Consider the following 11,309-nt stretch of genomic DNA (forward strand, 5'->3'; position numbering starts at 1 on the left):
ATCTCCTTGGGATACCCCCCTTCCCATTTTACAGACGGGCCAACTGAGGCCAGGGGAAGAAAAGGATTTACCCAAAGTTCCAGGCATAATCAGGATGGAGCCAAGGCTGGGATTTCCTGAGTCCCAATCAAGTCGTCTCCTGATACTTGGGGGTGGTCATTAGTGGGGCTGGGGGCCTACTCGGAGGGTAAGGTTCCCAGGATGGATTTAAGAAACTTCCAAACTATATGTGACTTTTTTTCTGTTTATTTCATTGCTGTTTCCTCAGCTCCTAGAAAAGTGCCTGGCACACAGTAGATGCTCAATAAATATTTATTAAATGAATGGGAATGAGCATTTCATGGAGGAGTGGAGTGCAGGCTTTCATCTGATTCTCCGAAGGGACTGTGTTCCAAAGGTTCTGGTCCCTTACATCTCCATCCCAGTAGCTTTATGGCTTTAGGGTGGGAAAATTACTAGGCCCCATAGATCCCAGGCTTCCCTCTTTTCTCTCCGTACCCAGTACCAAAGCCCCAACTTCCTGCATCTCAGTGATCCCCCCTCCCTTCCTGTAAAACCATTTTCCTCATTAAGTTCATTTTTTTTTTTTTTCTCATTCCCCTCCTCCCTCCTCTTCCTTTCTCTGAGAACGGTTTCCAGGAACCCTTCTGGGAACTTCTGGGACAAGGAGGGGTGTGTATGTGTAGGAGGATCGTCACATCTCATCAGGAGCTTGGAGCCTATTATACATCCATTGGGAGGAAGGGAGGGAGGTGACCTAGCAGAAAGGGCAAGGCCTATCCAGAGCTGGGTGCTTGCTCCTGCTCTCCAGCCTGGTTATGGAAGGATGCCCATTCCTGGTGATCCCCAAGGGCCAGGAGAGGGAGGGTGACCCCATCAACCAAGGCGGGCAGCCTCGGCCACCCTGGGGCATGGGAACAGAGGCAGAGATGGAGAGGGGAGAGGGAGCCCAGGATAACCCCAGCGCTGACTCACCAGCTGTGTGACCCTGGCCTAGTCATTTGGCCTCTCCGGTGACCGCCCTGGAACAGGGCCCGGGATCATTCTGAGAGGTCCTTCCAGTTCAGGCCCCCGGTCGCCCTTTTCTCAAGATGGGCAAGGGGCTTGTGTTACATAACCCCAAAAGGCCCTGTGCTTCTTCCATCATTCTGAAGTATGCCTCCAAAACAAATCCCAAAGCTGACTACTGTTCCTTGCTCACCCCACCACCACCCTGCTCAGCTGCCTCCTGGACTACTGCAGTCACCTGTCGCTGGCCTCCTGGCAGCTCCCTTCCCATATTCTGTTTCCCACTCAGCAGCCAGCGGGATCCTGTTAACATTTAAGTCAAATCCCATCCCTCCTCCACGAAGAGCCCTCTTGTGGCTCTCCTTTATTTCAGAGTAAAAGGCAAAGTCCTCACCAGGACCTACAAAGCCCCGATCAAAAGATCCAAAAAGATCGGCTGGTTCCTTGCCAGTCCCATCAATCATCAACCATTCCTTTCACCCTCCCGGCCTCCCTCTGCTCCAGCTGCCCTGCTCCACTTGCTCTCCTTCAAAACTCAGGCACTCTCTCTCTCCAGAGGCTTTGCACTTACTGTTCCCTCTGCCCAACGTCCTCTTCCCCCTGACAGCCCCAGGGCCAACCAGCACCTGCTCTTTGTTCCAACCTTCACCTTCCAGTGAGCCCTCCCCTGACCACCTCCTCTAGATCCAACTCCATGCCAGTGGCTGCCCCCCACCCACTGGCTTTATTTTTTCCCCCAGCACACTTATCAATTCCAAACATTATATTTATTTTTATTTACTTGTTTACCGTTAGCCCCATGAGGGTGGGGGCCTAGGCTGTCTTGGTCAACCCTCACGCTCCCCAGCCCCAGCCAGCACAGGGCTGGGCGGAGAGTGGATATAAATAAATTTCTGTTGAATGAATGAATAAATACCCTTCTCCTGTCCTGAGCCCCTGCCCCGGCCTGCCTATTCAGCTCTCCAGCTAGTCTGCCCCGATTGCCCTTCACTTGGGTTCTGGGTTTCCCTCCTCCCTGGTCCTGACTTGGAGAATGCTATTAATCTAGAAACTCACACGTGCCCTTCATGCCCGCACTTCCTTCTTAGACCAGGGGCTTCCCAAGGGCAAAAATGGCCATGCTACCCCTGGGTGAATTTTTTCTCCCATCTTCTCCTTCAGTCCCCAAATTTTATCTCCTTATTGGAAATTATCCTCCCCCCCCCCACACACACACTTCTTGTCGTTACCTTCTGGAAACCAAATATTTGACTTAATTTACTTGTCTCCTCCTCCAGGAAGCCCTCCCTGATCCTCAGACTGGGTCAGAGGCCCTCTGGGTGCCCCTGTCTGAGCCTCACCCCCTCTGGGTCATCCCTTTCTGGGGGCAGGTCTGTCTCCCCCATGGGAGTGGGAGCACGTGACGGAGGGCCATGATTGTCATTTGTCACCACTGTGTCACTAGCATCACCCAGCACAGTACCCCCAAATTGTTCAACCGAGTTGTTAGGGGGTCATGGTGGAGGCTGATGATTTACCAGTGACCCACCAACCTCACTGTTTTCCTCTACTCTTATGAATATGAGCACAGCCTCATTTACATACAATTTGCATACAGTAGACCCAAAGGGAAGGGAGCTAAGACTGGAGGAGTGAAGGGTTTCTGCACGAGTGGGGGGTTTACTGGGCGGGTGGCAGCATCTTCAGCTGCACCTGGTCCCCCTGGGAGGGCGGAACCGCCGCCCAGCCAGCTGCCAAGGCCTTGGCCATGCTGTTCCTCTTGGAAGTGAGCGGGGTCTCCAGGGTGAGCGAGGCATTGGCCATCTCCTGGGGCTTGTCACTGGCCAGGAAGCGGAGAAGGTTGTGCAAGGCCTTGGCCACGTCGCTGCGGGCCCCCTCGTTGACGAGGCAGTAGAGGATGGGGTCAGCCACACAGTTGAGGCTGGTGAAGGCCAGTGAGCTGTGGTAGGCTGAGAAGACACGCTCCTCGAAGCCACAGTCCCACGGGCGGCCCAGGTAGACGGCGCTGCGGGAGAGCAGGAGCACATGGTAGGGCGCGAAGCAGACCAGCACGATGGCGATGAGGCTCAGGGCCAGCCGCTTGATCTTGGCCTTCTCCTGGCGCTCGGTGGACACGCTGCCCCGCACAGCCCGCAGGATGCCGCAGTAGGACAGAAGCATGAGGGCCCAGGGGAAGAGGAAGCCCACGAAAACCCGGTAGAGGTTCATCCAGGCCACCCAGCCCTCCATGGGGAACTTCTCGAAGCAGAAGGTGTGGTTGTAGCGGTCGCGGAAGAGCTCGTCATGGAACAGGGGTGCTGAGTTGGCCCCCAGCTCTGTGGCCCAGACCACAGAGCTCACGGCCACGGCCGTCTTGACCCGGCGCAGGCGTGCAAAGCGCAGTGGATGGGCCACCGCCAGGTAGCGGTCCACCGAGATGCAGCACAGGAAGGCGATGCTGATGTAGATGTTGGTGTAGAAGATGAAGCCAAAGAGCTTGCAGGAGCCGGGGCCGTGGATCCAGTTGTCGTGGTGCAGGAAGTAGTCCACCCACAGCGGCAGCGTGCAGATGTACAGCAGGTCAGCGATGCTGAGGTTCATCAGGTATACGCCCAGCTCGTTCCGTTGCCGGACCTGGCGGTAGGCCGCCCACAGGGCCAGGCAGTTGGTGGGCAGCCCCACGCCGATGACGAAGATATAGAGGGACGGTGGGAAGAGGTGGTCCACGCGCGAGTCCACGTGGCAGCCGTCCCACGTGCGGTTGCCCATCCTCGGCGCTGGGGCTCCCGAGGCTCTTCCCCCGGCCCACAGGGGCTGTGGGGCCACGGGGGGCGGGAGGCCATCGGGCCCCCTGAGCCCCCTCCTTGGAGGCTCAGGGGAACATGGTGGGTGGCAGTCCACGGGGGAGAGGTGAGGGTGACTGTGAATCGTGGACCGGCCTGGGCAGGGAAGGGGAGAGCTTGAGAGGGAAAAGTAGGGGGAAGGATAGAATTATGATCAGAGGGAAGCTTGGGGTGGGAGGAGGGATTAAAAAAAAAGAGCTTTGTCAAGGGAGTGTTTATAGACCCAATCAGAGTGGAAATGAGGGAGTTGAGGGGTAGCCCAGGAATTGGCCGAGGGGGGTATGTATGGAAGAGATGGAGGCCTCAGTGGGCAGTGGTAAGAGGGAGATATTAGTAGAGGATATAGAAAGTATGCGTGGTCACGTTGAAGGGATGGGGGGTGGAATGTTCTAGAAGAGGCGTGAAATATGTGCGATAGTGTCGAGATAGGGCAGACTACAGTTAGGCAGGGTTGAAAACACCAGGCAGCGTCAGTCGGGTGGTGGTGCTCCCTAGGACCCCAGTAAGAAATAAGGAAACAAGCAAGATTATGGAAAAGTAGGTGCCCTTAGTCTGGGAAATGTGGGAAGGGTTTTTAAGAAACAGGAAGGAGGTGAGTAAAGGCTATTATGGAGGAGGATTACGGATGGAGTGAGGAATTTGAAGGGGGCAGGGGAGGGGCTCTGGCTTGGCTTGGTCGTGGTGGGAGCTCACAGTTCAAAGCTGACTGTATGATGCCTGTGGGGAGAGAGGTCTGTGGTGAGGGGAGTCACGGACACCCCCCTCTCCCCCCACCCCTCGCCATAACCCATGGGCTGCTGAGAGCGGGCATCCTAGCGATATCTAACTGAGCTTCATTCTAAGTAACAGATCTCTGTAAATGCAGATTTGGGGGTCTGGATCTATCCTCCCTGATAGACATTAATAACGCCACTCAGATTTTATAACTTCCTTCCAGAAATTGTGTAAAATGCACAAGTATTGTATCACGCTTTGGCAAATGCTAACCCTGTCATTTCCCAAACGGACGTGAAGCCCAGAAAGACTGCTCACTCCTGTCAAGGATGCACAGCAAGGTCATGACGGAACCAGGGCTGGAATCAGTCTTCTGTGGCTAACCCAGGACACCCCATCCTTGACAGTGATAAAAACAGATAATAACAGCTAAAGCTTATTGAGCCCTACTATATCGCAGACCCTGTTCTAAGCACTTTTATGGGCATTAATACATTACATTTTCAAGATCCCTACAACCCACACACTGTTATCATTCCTAATTGGCAAACTGAGGCACAGAGCCCTTCAGAGACCTGTCCAAGGTCCTGATGATGACGGAGGGATAATGTTGGCTCTCACCCCTTTTCTCCAGCCTGTGCATGTTTCCACCCAAGAATAACTGGAGAGAAAGGGCCCTGGGCTGGGCAGTGGGGGCTGGGGACTTTGGGTGGGTGCAGGGAGAAAGGAGGGACTACTGGAAGTGATCACATTCTAGCAGCAAGGGGAGTCCTGGCAGCAGGGCCAGCGTCCCTCTCTCAGGGTCTGCTTCCCTCATTGTCTCTGTCCCCAGCCAACTTTGCTGAGTGAGAACCCTGGGCCTGTCACCCTCTTGAGAAGACCTGCAAACGCATGGCAAAGGACAGTCATGGACCAAGCCCCTGACCATTGTTAGCCCAGAGGGTAGGAGAGCGAAGTCCTGAGTCAGAGGCACATTTATAAGTCTCTCTATCCAGGGCTTTGCATGGGGTTAGTTTTTTAAGATGTGAAAGGTTTTATTATTATTATAACTATCTTTTTAAACAAGCTCTTAAACTGGAAAGCCATCCAAGACAGTGGAAAAAGGAAGCTGCTCTATGTTCTCAATGAAATCAAGTGGGGGGCAGGGGAAGCCACCTCTGAAGAAGCCCCCAGGACACACTTAGAAAACCACTGGTTGAGTCAACTGGATTTATCAGGAAACCAAGACCCAGAGAGGTGAAGGGATGAGCCCAACATCATACACTGGTTTCTTGGGAACCTCCCAGATGCCAAAGCATCTTTCCATGGGAAAGTCCTCTTGACTTTCCCATGCATATCTCTCAGAACCTCCTGCCACTGTCTGCTCTGCACCACCATCGCTGCTTGCTCGGACCTGTGCAGTAGCTCCTCACTGGTTTTCCTTGCTGCCATTCTGGCTTCCTTCAACTTGCTTCCCACAGGGCAGCTGCCAAGGTCTTGTTAACATGAAAATGAGCTCTCATTACCTCTCTGCTGGAAACTGAAATCCTGAAATCCCCAAGCGCCTTCCCAGTAGACTGCTGATAATATCCAAACTCCTTGCCCCAGGGAACGAGGCACTGCCTCACTTTCCCCCCCATCTCTCCTCCCCCACCTCAGTAGGTTCAAGATCCATGACCTTCTTTTCAGCCTCAAAACCTTTGCTCTTTCTCGGATCTTCTTAGGACTCTGCTCCCTCGCCTCCTTCACTCCCACAAGGGAGGCCCTCCCCATTCCCCAGAGTCCCGCCCACCCCCGCCAGGGCTGTCGCCTCACATCACCTTGTATCTTGTTCCCATCTGTCTGTCTGTCTGAAATGGACATTCCAGGAGGGCAGTAACCTTGTGTGGACTGCTGTCTCCCAGCACCCAGAAGAGGCCGAGCATATAGTAGACACTCAGTAAATGACTGTGGGTCAAAGGAACAGGCATTGGTCAGCCCATCCTGCAAAGCAGGCTCCCTTTCCCTCTGAGGCAGCTACAAGTTCAAAGAAGTCCCTGCAGGGTCCCAGGGAAAGAGGTTGGAAGGGAAATGAAATGAAAAGGGCAGGATCTATCCGCTACATAATTGACTTTGAAAGGTCAGGGCTGAGTCCCGCTTAGTAAACCCTACCCCCTGTGGGGTCCTTAGCAGTCCAGAGGCTGCCCCCACCCCAGACTCGCAGACAGTCGTTCCTGGTTCCTGTGGACAAAGGGTGGAGACAGCACAAGCTCCCAGGGCTGGAACAGGGCAATCCAGCTCCTCCCTTCGAATATTCTCCACCCAGATCAAGTCCACGCAAAACACCCTCCTCTCTCGCCTTCTGTCTCTCCCTTTTCTTGTAACATCAAGAAACTTCATGCTTTTCCAGAGTCTCAGTTTCCCTTTTTGCATAAAGGGGGAGGGGGCAAAATCTTTATACTATTCACATCACAGGCAAGAAAATCCTTGGTAGGACGGCATATCCTCTACAAAATGTGCAGCATTTGAACAATTACTATTATTTCACAGGCACAGGAGAGCTGAGACAAGAAAGGAACCAAGGCTGGGAGTTCCCTTTGCCCTGCGCTGGCCAGACCCTCCTGGGTTCGGCTGAGCCTGGAGCGGGTACAGCGTGAGACTTCTTTCCAGACGCCAGAGGAAATACACTTCTCATGGCTAATTTCCTCGAGGGGGAACCAGCTGGGGGCTCACCTCCCCCCTCCTCCCCCTTCCTCCTCAACCCACCTGCTTCCTGGGGCTCTGGGCAAGGAGGGGGGGCACTCAGCCCTCTCTTTTCGCCACCTAAGATCTGCCCATCATCAAACCATCAAAATCACAGAACCAGAATCGAGACCCAAAGCATTTCACAGTGCTATAGGTCTGCATGCTCCAACTGGGAGTGTAAGGCTGTTTCTGAGCCCTTGCTTGTACATGTGGGGAAACTGAGGCCCACAGCAGCAAGACCGTTGTCTGAGTCACGTGACATGTCAGCGTCGGGCAGATCTCCTGTCCTTCTTGACCCAAGAGCTTCCCCTTTCCCCAAATGTTTTCTCGCCTCACTCCCTGTGCTCCTGTAATGTTTCTCAAGTCCTTCTGGGGTTATCAGCCCCCTTTGAGAATCTGCTGAAAGGTACAAGGAAGGACTTTCTTCCCACCAAAAAGCAACTACCACAGTGTCTTTGTGCACCCCCAACACCTGACTCCCTTGCCCAGCCTCGGCGGGGGGGGGGGGGGGGGCAAGCTCCTCTTTAGCTGGGATCTGTTTCCTGCCTTACTTGAGCTTTATTGGAGATTCAACCCCCAAATCTTTAACAAGAAGCTCCCCCTAGTCCCCAGGCACCCCCTCTCTGGTCCCCGCTAGCCCCTCCCAGGGAAGGGAGGAGAGATAAGCCCAAGTGTGGAGTGATAGTGAGGGGACCAGAAGGACTGGTCAGACCCCAGCCCCCACTTCATCTCTCGGCTGCTCAAGCCGGATAAGACTCTGGGCCCCACCAGCCACCCCAAATCCAGTAAGGCTAAAGGACTCTGGAGGGCTGAGAGGACAAGAGGTGATGCAGCGCCCCCCCCCCACCACATCCCCGGCCAACGTCAGGTTTCACTCACCAGCCTTGTCCTAGAAGCCACCGGACTGCCTCTTTGCCCCCCTTCCCTCCTCTGCCTGCTCTGCTTCCCGCCACCCCCTTGGCAGCCCCGGGGGACGGGCCAGCTCCGGTCTGCTCATTAGGGGACGAAATGTGATCACCGCGTCTCGCTCCCCACCTGGTGCCCTGGCGGCCGCCGGAAACCAGGGGGCAGTCAGGCCACCGTGACCACCTTGCTGGGCCTCAGTTTCCCCATTTCTACCAAAGTGGTCTCCATCTCCACCCCCCTCCGCCACTCCCACACCACCCAGAGGGGACACCAGGGTCCTCCTACTCTGCCCCTCCGACAGCATCCATTCCAGCACTCAGAAAATCCTCCGGATCTATTGTTAGTCCAGTTCACAGTTTACCGTTCTATTATTGTAACCTTCTAGAGCTTTGCCTTTCTTCCATTCTATTATTATTATCCTAGCGGCTTTCCATGTCCTTTAAGTTTCTAATATTCCAGGAGTCTCACATTCCAAGATCCTAAAGTTCTATTGTTAGAAGGCTCTATGATTTTTTTTAAACATTTCTACGACTTTCATCATCTATTATTAAACTCTCAGTGATTATTATCTTGGCCCAGCAAACACGAATACGTATTTCCCTTCCTTTTTTTTTTTTTAAACAGAAATGGGAGCACACTCTACATACCGTGAAACCCCACTTCCTTTTTCCCTCCTTATCTATTTTGCTTGTTAACGACCCAGCAGCCTGAAGGTCTAAGGTGGCACAGAATTCTAAAATACGGGGGGTTCACGGGAGACTGGGGGGGTGGGGGGTTGGGTTGCTTGTCACCACTGCCTAGCTCCTAAATTCTCCCTGCCCTGGGGGGACTGCTAGGAGCCCCCCACTGCCTCCATCCCGAGCCCTGCCGGCCCTCTCTCATCCCTCCAGCTCGCTCACACCAGCTGAGTTATTATTTGTCTAGACACAAACCAAATTATAGGCCCTGTCCCGAGGGAACAGTGGGCTTCATGGGGAGGGTCAGGAGACAGAAACAGGCGGGAGTTAATCCTTGCCCCCCCCCCATTTCCCTTCCCTTCTTCCCTCCTTCTCTGAAACTCCACCCCTCCCACCCAAACTGACTCTTGTCCCCTCTCCCCTCCCCAGCCCCATGGCTTTGGAAATATTTTCTCATCTCTGCTTCTCAAATGCTCCCCTCTGGATTCCAACCATTCATACTCACCCTGGCATTCTTCCCTCCTCACTGTGAAGACCTCTTTTCCCAAATTAATCCGACTTAGTGGCAGCAAAAGAAGCCAGCTCTCTGGATTTGGGCCTCAGTGGAACCGGAGTCCCAGCCCCCAGCCTGACATGGACTCATTGTGGGGACTTCCGCTCCCCAGCCTCAGTTTTTCCATCTGTAAAATGGGTGCCTGACCTCCATGGCTCCGTAAGCTCTTTGAGCTCTCTCTGCTTGGAACCCTGAAAGCTGCCCAAGATTCCAACACTAATCTTTTTGGATTGAAGCATTCATATATCCTGAGGACTTGTGATCTGAAGATTGTGGGGCCCCAGGCCTCCGTTTGATCATTCTCCCATCCTGAATCCTTCCATTCAAAGATTTCACGCTCAAGGGTTCTTGATTATGATTCCCAGAGCCCGGGAGCTGCCTATCATCTCTCTTATTTCCCCCTACTGGGACCCCCTCAGAAAAGGAAACCTCCCCATCTTCACCCCAAACCTGAAGCTGAGTCTATCTACAGAGAGAGAGCTTGGGAGGTACCCTCCTGGTGGATTCAGGAGGAGGGGAGCTGGTGGCGTGGCCCAGGCTTGGGGGCGTTACGGGGTGGCCCCTATCAGCTCCCTCTGTGTCAGTAAGTACCCCAGCGCACATCCTGCCTGAGTTAACACAACACACCCCACCACCAACAATGGCTCACAGAAATTCCAGAGCTGTCCTTCAGCCTTGTTGGGGGTGGTGGGATGTCCTGTGCAAGCAGGGGGTTGGGGGGAGTGAGGTGGAGGCAGGAAGGAGTTAATGGTGACCTAGCCAAATCCTGGAAGGGAGGAAGTGGGGGAGGAAGTCCACCCCCCAGCCAGGAATTCCTGAAATCGGAGGGTGGGGTGGGTGCGACCTCAGGAGCAGTGGGGGGACTCTCTAAAGGGGACGCTGGGGTCACAGTGTCCCTCAGAGTCCACCTGCCCCAAGCGGCAACCCTACACCCCACCCCCACCCCACTCTCAAGCAGCTCCTCAGCCGGGGGGAAAGCTCTGGGATGCACTAGAATTTGGAATGAGATGACCGTGGGGTCTCAGGAAACACAGAGAAAGAGACAGAGACACAGGAAGGGAAAGGGCAAAAGAGATGCACGGAGACCGGGGAGAACCACGGAGTTGGGAGGCAGAGAAATCCACGGGGACTGAGAGTTGGAGATACTGAGGGATAGAGGCAAAGGGAGGCAGGGAGAAGGGCTACAGAGACGGAGAGACGGAGCCAGAGACAGACGGAGAAGCAGAGAGAAAGGAAAAGACACAGAGACACCCAGAGATGCAGAGGGAGAGGCACACCCAAGAGGGAGAGAGGACCGCAGACAGGGACCCATCTGAGACGGGTGGAGAGAGGGACACGGACCCAGAGACGCGGTCCGCGCGGAGACGGCGGGAGCGCGGGAGAGGGGCGGGGACGGGCCGCGCGGCGCGGGAGACCGAGGCACCGACGCAGGGGCGCAGAGTCCCCGAGGGGCGCGCCCAGGAGGGGCCCCGCGGCGGCCGGACGCCGGACGCGGGCAGGGGAAGGAGAGGCGCCTACCTGCGCGCGGTGGCTGGACGGGGCGGGCGGCGTCTCTCCCGGCTGCGGCGACGTCTGGGCTCGACCGCGGCGCGGGGACCCCGCGGCGACTCCGGTCCGCCCGGGGCCGGAGCCGCCGGCCGAAGCTCCGCCCCCGCCAGCCCCGCCCCCGTTAACCCCTCCCTTGTCACCGCCCCTTAACCCCTCTAGGCTTTCGCCCCACTCCACCAGGCTTCCAGCCCCGGGGTGGGGGTAAGAGGGGGAGAAACCTCACCTGCTGCCTCAGCAACCCACCTCCCCAGCCCCTCCAAGGTCCCAGCCTGGACGCCCCCATCTCCTTAACCCCTTTGCTTCCCCTCCGCCAGCCCTACACCTCCTGCCTGACCCAGTCCTCTGCCTCTGACCCTCCTTGAGCTGAGCCATTTCCTC

General features: G+C 55.4%; 1 protein-coding gene across 3 annotated transcripts; it reads right to left on the bottom strand.

The window, feature by feature from the left end:
- Positions 1–249: 249 nt before the first annotated feature.
- Positions 250–11,017, bottom strand: GPR4 (G protein-coupled receptor 4). Of its 3 annotated transcripts, XM_045989279.1 has the most exons (3): positions 10,902–11,010; positions 6,344–6,470; positions 250–4,547 (listed from the first exon to the last, which is right to left on the bottom strand). In XM_045989279.1, the coding sequence occupies exon 3, from the start codon at positions 3,754–3,756 to the stop codon at positions 2,668–2,670; it is 1,089 nt and encodes a 362-aa protein (XP_045845235.1). In that variant the 5' UTR covers positions 3,757–4,547; positions 6,344–6,470; positions 10,902–11,010; the 3' UTR covers positions 250–2,667. The 3 variants fall into 3 exon arrangements, with proteins under 3 accessions (XP_045845235.1, XP_045845236.1, XP_045845234.1); XM_045989280.1 differs by lacking the exon at positions 6,344–6,470 and having other exon boundaries at positions 250–3,946; positions 10,902–11,017; XM_045989278.1 differs by lacking the exon at positions 6,344–6,470.
- Positions 11,018–11,309: the final 292 nt, after the last annotated feature.

Source organism: Meles meles, chromosome 19, assembly GCF_922984935.1.
Source record: "Meles meles chromosome 19, mMelMel3.1 paternal haplotype, whole genome shotgun sequence".
NCBI classification, from domain to species: Eukaryota; Metazoa; Chordata; class Mammalia; order Carnivora; family Mustelidae; genus Meles; species Meles meles.

Coding starts and splice junctions, on each gene's coding strand:
- GPR4 (XM_045989280.1), bottom strand. CDS start 3,756: ATGGGCAACCGCACGTGGGACGGCTGCCACGTGGACTCGCGCGTGGAC.